This window comes from Sceloporus occidentalis, unplaced genomic scaffold, assembly GCF_023333645.1.
Source record: "Sceloporus occidentalis isolate IW3139 unplaced genomic scaffold, rSceOcc1.0.p SCAF_3, whole genome shotgun sequence".
Classification (NCBI taxonomy): domain Eukaryota; kingdom Metazoa; phylum Chordata; class Lepidosauria; order Squamata; family Phrynosomatidae; genus Sceloporus; species Sceloporus occidentalis.
Window position 1 is genome coordinate 86365700 of NW_028316983.1, and position 17422 is coordinate 86383121.

General features: G+C 37.2%; 1 protein-coding gene across 8 annotated transcripts in view; it reads left to right on the top strand.

Annotated features, from left to right (window-relative positions):
• The window catches only part of PATJ (PATJ crumbs cell polarity complex component), a 210028-nt gene that overhangs the window by 166796 nt on the left and 25810 nt on the right, over nucleotides 1-17422 (top strand). For 6 of the 8 annotated variants that reach the window (XM_089515294.1, XM_089515296.1, XM_089515295.1 and 3 more), the window contains exons 34-39: nucleotides 1872-1955; nucleotides 5869-6062; nucleotides 8101-8248; nucleotides 9516-9602; nucleotides 13624-13741; nucleotides 15424-15464. In XM_089515294.1, the coding sequence (XP_089371420.1) occupies nucleotides 1872-1955; nucleotides 5869-6062; nucleotides 8101-8248; nucleotides 9516-9602; nucleotides 13624-13741; nucleotides 15424-15464 (672 nt within the window). Of the gene's footprint in view, nucleotides 1-1871; nucleotides 1956-5868; nucleotides 6063-8100; nucleotides 8249-9515; nucleotides 9603-13623; nucleotides 13742-14188; nucleotides 14336-15423; nucleotides 15465-17422 lie in introns of those variants that run through there. The other 2 variants (XM_089515302.1, XM_089515299.1) reach the window with 2 other exon arrangements.

Here is a 17422-nt window from a genome sequence, read left to right on the forward strand (position 1 = left end):
ATTTAATGCGAAATACTAATGAACATAGTTTTAATACTTTTAATTTTTAAACCTGTTTTAACTTACTAATCGTATTGTTTTAACTTGCTAATCATATTTAATATGTTTTAGTCTGTTTAAATTATTTTTATTTTTTTAATTTAACCTCTGTGCATTGATTTTACTTGTACACTGGCCTGAGATTTTTTTATGTACAGCTGGATAGAAACATTTTAACAATTGAACAAGTAATCATTTATTTTACTGTTTACTTACTTGAGTCACTTATTTATCACGTCTTTATCTACCAGGGCTCTAACATTTAAAATATTGGATAAATAACTATAAAACAATTAAAATGCTTAATAAAACAATTTAGGGGTTTTGTAGGAAAATATTCTCATAGCTATTCACACAATAAAACAGAATAAAAACAATAAGATAAAAACACAATAGATTTTAAAAGCCTTAAACATTTAACGTATAATAAAGATCTAAAATCTCAAGAATTTTACCTAGGAAGCATTCCAGGAAGACACTTGTCATTTTGTTTCAAAACATTTTCTGAGGAAATGATTTTTTTTAAAAGTGCCACTTGAAGTATTGTTGCTGTCAGGGATGTCTACTTCTCACCGTAAGAAAGGAAATTCTCCCTAGAGCAATAACCTATATTTTTAAGCCTCAGTAATAAAGCCAATAAGCCCTGTGATGCATTTCTTGGCAGAAAGGCAGGATATAAATCAGATAAATAAATAATAAAATAAACTTCTGGATTTCATTTTTTCTGGTAGGTTAAACTTTGGCTACTCAGCACAAGACATCCGTTTCTTAATTGTTGTTGCACTTCCCCATGTAGGTTTTAAACAGTTACTCAACATAGCAGTGATACTGAAGTTGTATCATGATAGTTAAACAAGTTTAAGGTGCAACTTGTTGAGCCAGTGTGGCATAGTGGTTTGAGTGTTGGACTGTGACTCTGGAGAGCAGGGTTCATTTCCCAGCTTGGCCAAGAAACCCACTGGGTGACCTCGGGCAAGTCATATGCTCTCAGCCTCAGAGCAAGGCAATGACAAAGAAGAAATCTCGCCAAAGAAACTCCAGTGAGTTTGCCATAGGTCACATAAGTCAAAAATAGCTTGAAGCCACACAACAACAAACAAGGTGCACATCAACCTAGAGTTCATTTGTAGCAAATGTCTATCTGCTGCAGGATAGTATTACTCTTGGATGATGAAAAATATTTGTAGCCAACATGTACGTTTTTAATACAAGCCAGAGGAAGGTACCTGGTGCAAATGTAACACTTGTTGTCTTGTTCTGTGTCTTCATGTCATTTCCAACTTATGGCAACCCCAAGCGGGTTTTCCTAGCAAGATTTGTTGAGAGGGAGTTAGCCTTTGCCTTCCTCTAAGGCTGAAAGAGTGTGACTCCCCCAAGATCACGCAGTGGGCTTCCATGGCTGAGCAGGGATTTAAACCCTAGTTTCAAGATCTATAGTCAAGTGCGCAGACCACTAAGCCATGCTGGCTACCAATCTATTAATCATGGCTGTGAAGGTTTAAGTAAACTTGTATGTTTTCCTGTTTTCCTGTGTGAATTCCACAACCATGTTTGACTATGACAGTAACAAGAACTAACCTAGCTTGATTTAATCACAGTTAATGTTGGTTCATTGCAGCTCTTATTGTGGTTAAAATCAAGTCCTTCTGGGACAGCCTGCTGATTTGTGGTGACACTTGATCAAATGCTCCTGCAACCTGCTTAAATTCTGCTCATCATGATTAAAATATGGTTGTTGTCAATAGAAGGATTTAGAAGTTGTAGTGGACCACAGGCTTGGAAGTTTATTTTAATTTGTAAACCTTAATACCTTGCTGATGTGTTCCCATTAGGATGCAATTGTAATTCATGAAGTTTATGAAGAAGGGGCAGCTGCTAGAGATGGTCGACTTTGGGCTGGTGATCAAATTCTTGAGGTAAGGGTCATGTTTAACTACCTTGAAATTTTTCTTTCTTCAATTCAGAACTGGTGCTTTAAGAAGGTGTGGGAAATGCCTCTTAACTTGAAGAAAATTGAAGTTGAGATAAAAAACAGTTGAACTAATTAATTTATTAGTATCAGCAATAGACATTTCCAATAGTCCTGCTCCAGTTTACGATAATCTTTTAGTCTGCTGCATACATTTTATTTAGGCCTGAAATTACAGTGGGCCCTTGATATCTGCTGGGGTATGGTTCTAGGACCTCCCATGGATACCAAAATCTGTGGATACACAAGTCCCATTATATTAAAATGGTGTCCTTTATATAAAATGGTAAAATCAATGTTTGCTTTTGGGAATTTTGGGGAAAGTGGGGAATATTTTCAAGCCCTGGATGGTTGAATCTGTGGGTGCAGAATCCATGGATGCGGAGGGCCAATTGTATATCCAAACCCTGAAAGTCTAAAACTGGGATCTGTTATCTTCTTTATCTTCAAACTATCAAACAGAACCATTTTTGCATAAGCCACTCAGTGAAGCTTGCTATTTTTCATTATGTCTTATATTGGGATATTAGATATGAAAGAGTTAAGAAAATAATTTGTGTTTGCTTTGCAACTTAGAGAAAGGAGTAGAAACCACTGTGGTTGCTGAATGTCTGAACCAGCTCACTGTCAAGTCAACACAAATTCCCAGCACACCTATTATGACTTCCTTGAAAGGAGGTTAGGAAAACATTGAAGACTGCTTGGGAATTGCTCTTAACAGCTCTTTCACAGACTGGCTCTTATTTTAGCTGCCATTTCTGTGCCTTAAAACAACAACTGTACTTCTTACCAGAATGCAATTAAAACATGATTAAAACAGCAACTGATAAATCCTTCACTGCACATACAAGGAACATGTTTGCCTTGCTTGGTGCTTATGAGCATTAGAAATGACCAGAAAAGAGAAAATGCTACATTCTCTTTCTCTCTCTGTCTCTCTCTCACACACACAAAATTCAAAGGAAACAAATTACTTACTCGGACTCCAGTATCTTGAGACTGGCCCTATCTCAGTACCTGCCTATGCCACCTTACCACCTGAGGCAGAGCAGTTGATACCTCCCACCTCCTCACAAGTAAAGAAACCTGGTTTTCATGGTTGGATAAGTTGCTGTTGCACCTGAAGCAACAAATCCCCAATCTCTTCTCCTCTGTGGCGGCAAGAACTCAGCTCTGTAGAGGTCTCATCACTCTTTGTGTGTCTATCAGTATCATAGGTCCTGCCATGTTTGCTAGCCATATATTCTGTATATGTGGTGATGCTGTGTGGAAAGATTGTTTATCCTTCTGGAAGCTGGCTAGTGAGCAGATATGAGGGGAAGAAAAATGCACTTCAAACTGTGGAAGTTAATTTGATGGGAACTCTTGGTACAAAAAGGAAAGGTGAGGTAGTCTTGGGTAAAAGAAATATTTTGATTTGAAGATGAATGGAGGCTGAGCATGTGAAAAAAATTGAATTGTCTTTAATATACTCTGCAACAGACATTGCTTCAATCTTGACAACATTGGTATGCTGTGAACTACTATAGTTTTCTGAATAAAGCTTTCAGAACCTACTGAAGCTTGGTGGGTTGGTTGTTGTTGTTGTTTGGACTGAAGTTAGCCAGTACATGACAGTTCCTTAAATTTAGCTGAGTTTTGCATGGGCGGTGTATATTAGAGTAACCAGCCTTCCAAAGATACCAAGATAGTATATTTCAGGAGGGCCTGGACTCAGCATTTATGACAACCCCAAACCAGAAGAAACATCCACAGAGTTCAACTACACCAACTGAGAGCATATCCTACCAACACCAGAAATCAAGAGAAATATACTAGGACCAGGGCTACTGCTGACCAATTAGCCATAACAGAAGCCATTTAAAAAAAAGATTCAACAGCAAAAGGTTTTGTTACTCTACAGTTTTGTCAGTTTTCTGGTCTTCATTGTTTTCCAAGAGGAACTACTGGAATTAGTGTGATAAGAGATTTGAAGTAAAACCAAGGGAGCAGAAAGCTGCAGAATAACTGGCAGCAATTCAGAATAAAACCCTTGTGCCAATAGCCATCATTCTCAAGTGTGGATACTTCCTAGAAGCTACACATTTTATGGAATCACTAGTTCTATGCGCTCATGTACCCTACAATGCACCACCTAAGCAGCAAGAGGATAGTGACAATGTGTATCAAGTTCTGTAACTGTTTGCCAGAGTATTAGTACCACCTATCTCCAGGGGAAATTTCTGCAGATGGCTATATTTGATTCTAAAATGGAAACTTTTTTAAACACACACACACACACACACACCTGGAAATCACCCAGTTTTAACTGGTTGCATCTGAATTAGGAGATTACTATGGATATCAAGTCTGCTTCTGTCAGGAATTCAAGTAAAACATATGCTTCTAGTTTTGTTATTTCAACCAAACGGGGTTTTGTTTGGCCATTGACATTATGAAAGCAATGTCTTGGCTCTCTTTATGAAACTATCTACAGTTTTAACTATAACATGAGTTCTAAGAAAAAAACTAAAGCTGCTGGAGTGGTCTTGTGTGCCATCTATTGGAATCTGGAAAAATATTCTTTTGCCATTCAAATTACAGAATTGTCTAAATATCAAAATGCCTTTTGATGTTGTTGGACTGGAACTTCAAGCATTCTTTGTTAACCACTTTCGAGTCATATTTGAATGAAAGCATTCTTTGCCATTGGCTATATTGACTATAGGAGTTGGAGCTTGCAGTTCAGCTGCATCTGGAGGGCTACATGATCCTCACCTTTGCTGTATACATTTTTCATGGAGTGAACACTTGTGATGGCAAGTGGTGCTTACATCTGAGTAGACCTGTATAGGATTGCACCCTTACTCATGCTAATTGTTAATACATTTTGAGCTTACAACTTTAGGTCTATTGATTGGTGAATGCAGGGAAACCTACATTTTTAAGTTAATCTTCAAATCTAAAAATACACTCGGCCCCCGGGTTACGAAATTAATTCGTTCCGCCGCCATTTTCGTAACCCGGAAGGCTTCGTAAGCCGAAAAAGCCATAGGCGCTAATGGGGAAAAGCCGCGATTCCGTGCAAAATAGCGCCAAAAAGCACCAAAATTTTATTCGCAACCCGGAATAACCTTCGTAACCCGGAAATATTTTTTATTATTTTTTTTTTCGTAACCCGGAAATTTCGTATCGCGGCGCATTCGTATCCCGGGGTAAGAGTGTAGATACTATGTGTAGTTATACCCATTCATTAGAAATGTTTCAATTAAGTCTAGAAATTTTAGTCAAAAAATGCAGTCAAAAAACCTGAGTCAGGTCAATGTAAGTACTCTAATGCTTATCAAAAAAGGAACAATCTCCTGGTGAAAGGCAAAAATATAATCTATCCTGGAAACCCTGACAACTGTCTACTCTCTCTCATCCAAACAGCCTTTAGTGTGACCACAAACAGTTATAACTGCTGATGTTTTGTAAGTTCTTTGACATTGTTTTCCTTTTTTCATCTTTTACATCCTTTGTTACATGCCCCTAATTTTTACCCTCAACATATCCATGGGTCATACCAAAATCTATGATTTTGGCCCCAAAACCTGCCCTTGACTTATACATGAGGTCGATTTATAGTCAAGTATATACAGTACATCTGATCCACCTCAGAGGTTCTAGGCTTCTGCACTGGGACTCTTACAGTTGACTAGATAATCTGGGATATGAAACAGTGTGAAAAATTTATGTAGTTACTTTATTCAGCTGAAAACATCCTTCTCTCTCTCACTTAACAATAAACATGTTGATTTATTTTGATTTGTTTTTTACTTGCCTAATTACATTCTAACAAACAAGCAGAATTGTAGTTATAGTATGCTATTTTATTCCAGGTTAACGGTATAGACTTGAGGAATGCTAGTCATGAAGATGCTATCACAGCCTTGAGACAGACTCCTCAAAAAGTACAACTGGTTGTATATAGAGATGAAGCTCATTATAAAGATGAAGAGAATTTGGAGGTTTTCCATGTTGAACTGCAAAGGAAAATGGGCAGAGGCTTGGGACTCAGCATTGTTGGGAAACGGTAAGAATCACAGCTGGCCATCATTCTGCTGAGATCATTTTCACAATAGAAAACAAACACAACAGTGCTGTTGCATTCATTATAAAAAGGCTCACCAAATAGGGCAGACTTGGGGAAAATATTTGCCAGTTTGGGGAGACAGACATCTGAAAATTATTGTGATTCAGTGGAAAGCTTTGTGATTAGCATAATAATTTATATAAAATGGCAGCAGTTTCCTATTCTGTTGTCCAAGGAGAGAGGCTTTGAATGGCAGTTTCCAGTTTCTTCTGTGAGAGAACATTATAACAGTTAGAGTTCCTCCAATTCAGTGTACAACCATCGTGCTTTGGATACCTGGACTGGAAACCAGTCTTTCAGCAAACTACTTGCTTTCCCCACCACCACCACTATAAAAGGAAGGGGAAAACCATGACTATCCCTCATTATACCACATCATTCCTCCCACAATACACATTAAAGACAAACAAGATGAAATCACTCTTTACCCAACTGCATGAAACCATAAAGTAACTCAGGCCTGTTACAGACTGCCAAAATAAAGCTGCTTCAGGTCTCTTTGGAGGTATGCTATTTAAATGATGCATGTATCCTAAGAGTCTGGAGGTCACGCCAAAGCCACACTCCATTCCTATGCACTGGAGTGCAGCTTTGGTGCAGCTTCTGGATTCTTAGGATGCATGCATCATTTAAACAGCATACCTCCAAAGAGACCCGAAGCAGCTTTATTTTGGCAGTCTGTAACAGGCCTCAGTCTCTGTTCTGCCTGAATTCTTCTGATGTACCCAGACTTTCCTTTTGTATTTCAGTCCCAGTCCTCCTCTTTAGCATATTGGAGACAACAGTGAAACAGTTAGTTCAGTATGGCCTGCATATTGACCCCAGAATCACAATATGAATTTGTCTGCATTGAAGAGAATGACATATACAGTACTATTGGAGGATTAGCCCTATTCAGTTGTTATCTCTTGTGGTTTAAATGAATGCACAAGAAGGAAGAGCATGTTCGCCCTGAGCCCTTCCATTATCAGTTCCATTGCCCTTGTACACATGGTGGTATCAGTCAGAAGAGAAGAACCCCTCCTGGCAGTGCAAGCTCTCTAGGTGACTTGAAATCTGCTTCCTTCTGTGTTTATTCAAACCACATACATAATATCCAAATATTTGGTATAATAGAAAGAAGATTAACAGATGGAGAGAGGAAGACAAGGGAGCAGCATTTGTTTTTTTCTAGATGGAAAGAGTGGAATTAAATACCATATCTGTTTCCTTTTTCACATTTAGAAGAGCAAACTGAGTGGCTGAGAAATGCTGTAGTGTAGTGTTCTAAATATGTTTCGTGCTCATTCATTCATTCATTCATTCATTCAAATATTTATGCCCTGCCCTCTATCTAATAATTTCAGGGTTGCATATAATAAAACTAACCTAATTTAAACAGTGTGAAAATAAAATGAATGTTAAAGACTAAAAAAAAATTAAACCATTTCATAAGTTTAAAACTCATTAAAATTTTAAATTAAAATTTACAACAGTTTGAAATTATTTAGAAACGTATACCTGTGAAGGTTTTGTATAAAACCAGTTAGAGCCAAAAGACTTTTGGGAACAGTCACATTTCCATCTGGTGTCAGAGTGATAGCAATGTTGACACCATTATTTTGTAGATAATGGTAGTGGTAATGATGATAAATAATTTAACCACATAGTAGAAATAAATCAGCATAATCATTTTAAGACCAGGTGTGGCCAATGGCTGAGGACAGCACTCTGTGGCAGTTGCTCCTTAGAACGCAAACCAGGACTGACTTCAGTGGATGTAATCATATTCCAAGTCTCCTTACCTAATGGATATAACGATTTCCTACTTTCTGTAACAGTTTATTGCAAATTAAAAATAAGACTAAAATATGAATCTCCAGTGTTGCTAGAAATTAGGTTATGTTAGTTGATATGTCTGTATCCCTTCTGTGTGCAAATTGTCAGCTTAAAAATACTTTTGATTGTGAAATAATATGTGTGCATCTTTCTTCATTAGAAATGGGAATGGAGTTTTTATCTCTGATATTGTCAAAGGGGGAGCTGCTGACCTTGATGGGCGACTTATTCAAGGGGATCAGATCTTATCTGTTAATGGAGAGAATGTAAGACATGCTTCCCAAGAGATAGTTGCCACCATTCTTAAGGTGAGTACATTTTATATTCTTGAGTACTAACCAATGTTTGCAAGCAGACTGAAGCATATATCCCGCTCTTTATAAAAAGTAAAGTATATTGTCATTTCAATTTTATCTATTTGATATTTCTTGAATGCCAAGATCCTGCACTTAGCAGTGAGTTGGACCTGATGGTCCATGAGGCCACTTCTAGCTCTATGATTTTTTTCAAAGGTCCTACTGTGTGCTTACCTATAAGTGAGTGAGGTTGCTGCACATGAGAGACAGAGCCTTCTGTGGTAGTGACACCATAGTTATGGAGCTCTCCTCATAATTATAAGTATTGCCCCTTCAAAAGCGGGTCTTGGAAACCTTTTTCTTCGAAGTTGTATTTCCTTAAAGGTATAAATAACTTGTGTGAGGCAAAGAAGCTTGCTTATAATTCTACACCTCCCTTAAATATTCTGAATATATCTTTGTAGCATTCTTGCAGTCCTGAAAAGCAGTTCAAGTACACTTTGAAATAAAAGAGAGAAATAAATATAGAGAGAGTTAATGAGTAGTTAAGTTGTCTGTAAATCAATTGCATCAAAAATGTAAAATTTAGGCATTTATTTTAGATATATATTTATCTTGAAATATTTGATAATGTAAGAAATTATTTAGAAGAGTTTGTGTATTTCCCCTCTAATACTATTTCTGCCATAAAAGCATTCCAGGTATCAAAGAGCAAAAGCAGAGTTGCTTCAGCTGGTAGATTTTTAATATTTGTATGTGTTGGAGGCAGAGAGATTTGCTGAATCCACAGTTTTGAATGTTGTACTTGTACGGTTTAATTTCAGTGGCATAATGTAAAAATTCTGCTCATAGAAATATAGGCTAGGATTCTTTCTGCAGCACTGAGATTTTCTTAATGCTCTTGTTCTTCGGCAGGTAGGGGTTGTTTGACATAAAGAGATAATGGTACAGTCCATTGATAGTTGTATCCAGGTTTTTTTATGAAATTGAAAGTTGCCTCTTGTTCTTCTGGGAAAGTGTTCTACTTTCTTGCTTTAAGTTTCATATGTACGGTTAATTGCAGTATTGCTAAAGATTATTTGATAAAGAAAACCGTGAAATAAATGTGAATTAAATATTTTCCGAGATCTCTTTTTCAAATAATCAATATATTATATCGTAGTTGTAGTCTATTCAGCCTTGTGATTTTTTAAAAAATATCCACTGTATGTCTAGTAAAAGGAAAACTTTCTATCAAGATGTAAATACTGTATGCTGTGTATTTCTGTCACATGCTAAGTGTGCTCAAGGGCTTGTACAGTTGGAAATCGGACGACTGAAAGCTGGTTCTTGGCCGTCATCACGAAAAACATCCCAACACAGCCAGGTTTGTACCAAATTCATAAGAAAAAGAAAATCATTGGTTTGTGGTGATTTGGCTTGTGAGCATTAGACTTTAGAATTCAGCTACAGCCATAATTCAGACGATTTCAAATTGATGTGGTTGGGGCCCTGGAGCATTACTGAATATGGTCCCCTTCACATATGCCAGCTATTCTAGGATCAGTGTCGTAGAAATTAGAGTAGACAGAATGCAAATGTGTGAAGCTATTTCCATCCCTGAAATTTCAGTGAGATGAGTCGTCTGATTCCATGCTGTTTATTCAGTCATTTAAGTACCAAAATGATGGTGACAACAGAAACACTGGGAAAAATGACTGAGGTTGAAAAGGGAACAAGCAACACTTTCTTCCCTCATCAGTGAGAAGCCTGGAGCAATTGTATCAACTGAACCATTTATAATATGGCCCTGAATATTGATCCAATATTATTGGTGACCAAAAAGACTCTTGTTGATTGAATGCTTCCATGCTGAGAGACAAAAAATGGCCTGAAATCCTATTTAGTTATATTATCAAGCTTTGGTTCTGAGTTGGACTTTTGATTGAATAAGGCTGAAAAAAAATTAAAAAATGAATCTGGAAGGTGCTGATTTGATCTATGGTTAGCATGGCTACTTATTATATGATAAAATTAAAGTAAACCTGGAGTTTAATAATCATTTTATAAGAAAATCACTTCTAAATGTATGGCAGAAAATAAAGGTTAATTGGTTTCCAAAAATACCACTGTGGACATCCATTAATGAAGCATTGTTCAAGAATGAGAAAATGTCTTGTGAATGCTGGCCAATCTATGAAGATTTAACAATGCTGGATGGAGAACAAAGAAGACTAAAAACAGAATTAGAACTTTTCAATGATGGCTATAAATGCAACTGGTTTTTATATAGACGTATAAAAGAAAGATTTAAGATAGATGAAAAACTTCAAGGGATAGGAAATGGCGAAATGAAATTTAAAAAAATTAAAGAAGATACACATGAAATTTCTCATTTTTATAAATTATTGCTCAAATATACCCCGAATTATGGTATAAAAGAGAATATGATAAAAATGCAATTTAGATGGCACTTAACCCCTTATATTTTGGCAAAAATGAATAAGAAGTGTAAAAATATTTGTTGGAAGTGTGAAAAGGAGGTTGGCACATATTATCATTGCTGGTGGACATGTAAAAAGGCACGAGATTTTTGGACACATATTCATACTGTTATTGTATAGATATTAAAGACAACTATAAATAAAGATCCCAAGTTATAATCCTTAAGTAGGATTGAACAAGAACAAGTTGAAAGAAAATATGGAAAGCTTATATTTTACATGGTTTCGGCTGCTAAAACTTTATACGCACATAACTGGAAAAATATTTAAAAACCAACTATTGGCCATTGCATATACAAGCTTTATGACTACAGTATATGGAAATGGACAACATAACTTTGCTCATAAAAGGGAAATCAAAGGAAGAATTTTTTAAAACATGGGAACCTTTTGTAAATTATATGAAGGTTACAAAGGGGAATTATACAGCAATTACGTTTGAAGAGTAAAAGGTCTATAATCAATACACAGAAATAATAATTGGTTGAGAAATGGTTCAGAACTGTCACGATGGGTTAGTGAGGATTGTAAATATATGATAGAAGACTAATGGAAAATTTATTTTCATTAAATTCATTGCGAGTAAGCCGATCTAAGACTTAACAGTAGTTGAGAAATAAGATTAAATAGCAAGCTGGAGAGATATATAAGGGAAGTAAATTTATATAAGATGTTATAAATGCCATGCATCTGTCAGTTATAACGATCAAGAAAATATTATGTACACAGCTGGAGGATGTATGACAATTTCAAAAATGTTTTTTTAATTTTTTAAATTTTAAAAATAATCAATAAAGAATATAATTGAGAAAAAAAGCAATATATACTTTTAGAATATATGGGCAATTATTTGTAGAAAAAGGGCCAAAACGCACTGCAGAAATAATCTAGTTTTAGACTGCTTTAACTGCCTCGATTCAGTGCTAGGGAATGCTGGGAACTGTAGTTTGTTGTGGAGCCAGAGCTCTCTGACAGAGAAGCTAAATGTTTCACAAAACTACCATTCCCAGAATTCCCTCATATTAAGTCAGGGCAGTTAAAGTGGTCTCAAACTGGATTATTTCTCCAGTGTGTTTTGGATCAAAATTCATTATTTCACACTGTGGGCCCTCCTTATACACAGACTTGCCATCCGTGGATTTGAGCATCTGCAGGTGGCATGCCGGGGGGGGGGGGTGGCAGAGGAGAAAGAGGAGGAGAAATGGGCAGCATGTCAGGAGGAGGAGGAGGAAGGCGCAGCATGAGGAAGAGGAGAAAGAAGAAGGCCTGGCACAAGGGAAAGGAGGAGGAAGGCACAGCACGAGGTGGGAAGAGGAGGAAGGCAAAAGACACATGGGAAGAGGAGGAGAAAGGCGCGCTGAGGCAGGAGGAGGAAGAGGAAGGCATAGTGCAGTGAGAGGTGGGAAAAGGAGGAGGAGGAGGAAGCAGCTCCTCCAAATTGCCATTGTTGTCAATGGTGGGGTGGCCACGCCACCATTGAAGTAAATGGGACTTGAACATACACGGATTTTGGCATCTGTGGTGGTGGGGGTCCAGAATGGATCCCCCATGGATAACGAGGGCCCACTATATATTCCTTTTTGCATTTGTCTTGCTTTTTAGCCTTAGAACCCATATGATGGCTAAAAATGTATATGAGAAAGAAGTGAAAAAAGTCATTGTATTATCCACATCAACATACAGCAAGAATAAGTAAAAGGGTTAAACTAGTCTGAGCTAGAATTTCACAGGAAGTTTATGGATGTTACCAGATGGAGGATCTGTCATGCTACCAGTTAGAAGACACTACCTGTTCCGTCTTTCTCTCCTTAATGTGTTTTCCATTATAAAAAAGGAAAGAGACTAAAGCAGTGAGATGATAATCAAGGGTTACAAACACTGCTTGGAGTTGTTTTGGGGTGAGTGGGTTAGGGACTACTACTCCAGGAATTCTAAGACAAGCTGGCCAAGAGATTATAGAAGTAGCTGTTAAACATTTTTTCCAAGTTATGGTTACAAATATGGGATGACATTATCCTATGATGTCCCCATAAAAGTCAGTAGACAAATGACAGCATGATAAAAAGCCTGACCTGGATCTTTAACCATTTCTCCACTGTTCTTCCTTCCTTCTGATGCCACTGTCCAGTCTCCAAACATGTGTGATGTCTTGATTTCCCTGAACTATTACACTGCTTAGTTGCTTGGTCAACAAATGTATTATTTCATTGCCTTCTTCCCTGCTGGTCTCTTGAGTGTTCTGGGAAGCTCAGGGCTACTGCTAATGAATTCTCTGTATACCCTGCAGATCACTAATCCACATTCTAGCAACATTTCATTGGCACTATGTGGCCTAAAAAAATCAATTTTACCTAGAGGAGATGGCTGTTTTGCTAGACACAACCTTTGAACAACTGAGACTTGGCAGCTGAGACCCAGATATGAAAGAATTAAATGTTTTAAAGAAATACATGTATTGTCTATCACATATATGATTTCTAGTCTGTCAAAGCTTTACCTGAGGTTTAGAGGGGGGAGGAGGAAAGGTATTAAATGAACTTCCATGTGTTTGGTTTAGTAAGCCAAACAACATTATGTTGTGTATCTATGCATGTTTTGAATCTCGTTTAAATGCAGATACAGTATTGGCAATTATTTTGCTTCCTGTTTAATATCTATAGCTCTCTGGGAGAGTTCTTAAAACACATCTTTGTCACTGCTTTTAGAAGTATGTCCAGTTATACAGCAAGGAAGGCTTGCAGGTCTTGATTCTGAACTGTTTACAGATACCAAAAGAAATTTCCAAAGTAATCAATTTGGTTTTCTGTAATCCACTGTATATGTGATTGCTTTGGAAAACTTTGATACAAAATACAAGGTGTTGGTTTTTCCCTTGAACCTTACTGCTATTCCTCTCATTTACAGATAAGCCAACACAGTGTTCATAGCCACTTTCACCCTACATTTGCTCCAGTTATCTCCACTCTGCAGAATTTTGTCAGCACTAAGAGGTCATCTACTGATTCCTTTCACAAAAGCTCAGGTATGGGACAGCATGTGCAGTTATTAACCTTCAGAATTATAGTGGAAGTTTGATTCCAATATGTATTGACACATACCTCTCAAAACTGACAAAAATATTTGATAATGAAAAGGAAAAAACATGCTTGCAGTAGACTCACAGAATCAATAGGAATTTGGTAAGACACCACTTTATAACTTCTGTTGATTTGATGGGTCTGTGCTAGTTGTGACTGCCATTTGTGTTTTTCTTCAGCTCATAAAACTCAAATGTTTTTCTTCAACCTATAACAAGGAAGGACTGCTTAGTAATAATAATGCCTGTATGTGTGAAAGCAGATCCAAAGGAGCATTTGCTCCAAAGACCCATACTGTCATAGCCCAATATGCAAAGAGATCTTGTAGCGTGAGCTTTTCTAGACTTGAGTCTACTTCCTCAAAGGTCATGCTACCAACTTCTCTCTTTCAGTTATTATCAAACCTGCTACAAGATCCCTTTGCATGCTGACCTTCCTGTGTCTTTGAATTCTACTATCACAATCCAAGCAGAGATTTTGAACTTTGAAGGCACCAACAGTTTCTTATCTCAATTAAGGAAGCTGTTATCTGGCAGTGGAATATGGTATGGGTTAAGAGATTTTCATATACTATGTATTAGCTTTTTTTTCCAGCTATTCCTGTTGCCTACATATTGGCTCCAGTCTATTTGATATGGTCCATATCATTTATGAAACCACTTGCCAAAACTGATTGCTACCCACTAATGTTACCCACTAATGTAATAGTGTGTTGATCTATTCCTTTCTACCTGCTGAAAAAAAATTAGTAACTTAATTTTCAAATAATAAGGAGTTTTTTTCCATTTACATGCAGTTGATTCTAACCATATTTATTTATAGACATAGTGAAGTAGCATGGTATTAATCCTAACAGTGATTAATCTGATGTAGCAAAAATATATTGAGTGAAATCAGTATTATATGAGCACCTGTGAACTAAGGTGTACTATAATAACCCTGTGTGTTTTATTAATTTGGTAAACTAATCCAAGAAAGCTAGCATGGTGTAGTGGTTTGAGTATTGAATTATGACTCTAGAGACCAGGATTTGAATCCTCACTCAGCCATGAAAACCCACTGGGTGACCTTGATCAAGTCACACACTCTCAGCCTCAGAGGAAGGCAAAGGCAAATCATCTCTAAACAAATACTGCCAAGAAAACCCTGTGACAGGTTTGCCTTAGGGTCATCATAAATCAGAAATGACCTGAAGGCACATCACCACCACCACCACAACAACAACCTAATCTGTGTATTAATTTGCACTTTGGCAGCCCATGGCTTAAAGAGTAAAGTGTCAAGATTGCAGTAAAGCACTTGGTTTATTGAGACATGATGCCTGAAAGCCATATCTGATCCTTTTATAAAGCAGAGGTTGGGCAAAGAGCAGCACTCTTGATGTTGTCTGCCTGCAATTCTTAGGATTCCTTACCATTGGCTGCATTGGCTGGGGCTGATGGGAGATGCAGTCCAACAATATCTGGATGGTTGCCCTTTATAATAAAGCAGTCAACAAAAAGAATATAAATTTTATATGATATCATGAGATTGTTATGATTTTCATATATCTATATGTGTAACTAGAAATTGTGGTCTCCTTATGCTATTATATATCAAGTATATAAATTGTTTATTTCCTTATTAGTTGGAGCAGACATGAACCCAAGGACTGTGGAAATAGCAAGGGTCAGTGACTTCTTTTTCTCATGTTCTCAGACCATTTCACCCTTATTACAAGTGAAAGGCTTTACCTTTCTTCCAATGTGTAAACATACTGTATATATTCATGTATCAGTCTAGAAATTTAGGTCAAAAAATTGACTCCAAAAACCTGAGTTGCCTTATCCATGGGTCAATGTAAGTGTGTGTGTGTGTGTGTGTGTGTGTGTGGTGAAAGGCACTGACCCCCTTCCACTTTCTCAGACATCCAGACTTTGGTATGTGTGCACAAATAGTTATGCCTGCTGAAATTTTGAAAGTTCTTTGGCATTGTTTTCCTTTACTTTGTCATTTACATCCTTCATTACATATGCCTAAGTTTTACACTCAACTTATCCACTGGTCATATCAAAATCCTGAATTTTGGCCCCAAAACATAACCTCAACTTATATCAGGTCGATTTATAGTCAAGTATATACGGTATAATTAACATTTGATAAGGGTTTGCTCTTCACATTTTTCTTTATTGCTGTATTCTTTGCATGTGAGTGACATATTCTCAGGGCAAATTGCATGCAGTCATGCCATTATTTTACCTCAACTTTCCATAGAAGTTGCAGATTCTATAGATACATATGGCAATGGGTAAATGTGTTCCATCCAAAGAGACCAGTGACATATTATATACTTGCTTTCCAATAGACTATCCACACACGATCCACATGTATACAAGGGTTTTTCCTTAGATTTGATTCTTGCTAAAAACAATATTATAAATAGTAGTAAAGGAATGTTTTAATAGATGGAACGCTTTGAATGAAGCTCAGGGAACGGGACATTACACCAGGAATAGTCAACCTCTGAGTGCCTAGGGATCAGTTTTCAGTGCCCTAGTCCAACCACAGGCCCCACCATCTCCAAAAAGTAAAACCAGAAGTGGCCAGAAATCAGTTTCTTTTTGGGAGAGTTGGGAACAAAACAAGGCACAGGAAAGCCCTGCATCTAAATTTTAAGGATAGATGTATACCTCAGTTAATTAAATAGATGTGTTCCTGGCATAACTTCTTTAACAGAGAATTTGGTACCAGAGGCAAAAAGAATATTGAAAGAATAGGGATAGGTGCCTATACAACAAAAGAAGAGGAGGAGGAGCAGGAAGAGGAAGAGCAGCAGCAGTAGTTCTAAATGTTTCATCAAAGTTTTTTTTATTCAGAACTAAAAATACATATGTGAAATAAAATAATCAGGTCAGGTAAGCCTTGCATAAGAAAATAATAATAGTTCGAATCTTCTAGAGACTACCTGAAGGCTTCATCCATGACATTTTCTTTCACTAGTCCCCATTTTTCTTACGATTTCCTTTTTGGTGGCTAAGTACATTTATGCTTTTTTCACCCCATGTGCTGGACTGGATGGTGAGGCCAATCTCTCCTTTTCTCTGTCTTGCTGTTCCTGCATGCTCAGTAAGGGATTCAGAAGGCAGCTGCTTTTTACCCTGCCTGTTATAGGCATGAACACACAGCTACAGCAGGATTGTCTAAAGAATAATCCCATGCTTTATCACATTGTTTACTGCAGAAAACTGCTGTACCCTGACTCCACAAGTCTGTTTCTTCAACCTCCTCCATCAATCTTCCAATGCTAATGCTCCTAAAAATGTTCAGCTAGACAGAGAATAAGGAAGGTGTAAATGGATGATGGATGGATGTAAAAAGACTGCAAAATGAAGTTTCAGTGTCAGAAACTTTGTTAACTGAGATGTGCTTATCTTGGAGGCATCTAGGAACAGTAATTCTGATCTTTCGATCCAAGACAGTACCTAGGAGCTATTATGGGACCAAGAAGGGCCCAAAGACTACAAAAATGTTCCAGGGGCTGCATGATTCCCATTTCTAGAAGACTTCTCAAATGACTAATTCAGGGATGGGAAATGTCATCTCCAGTTACTTTACTTGTTTAAGTCAGTGGAAATTGCAGTAGACAA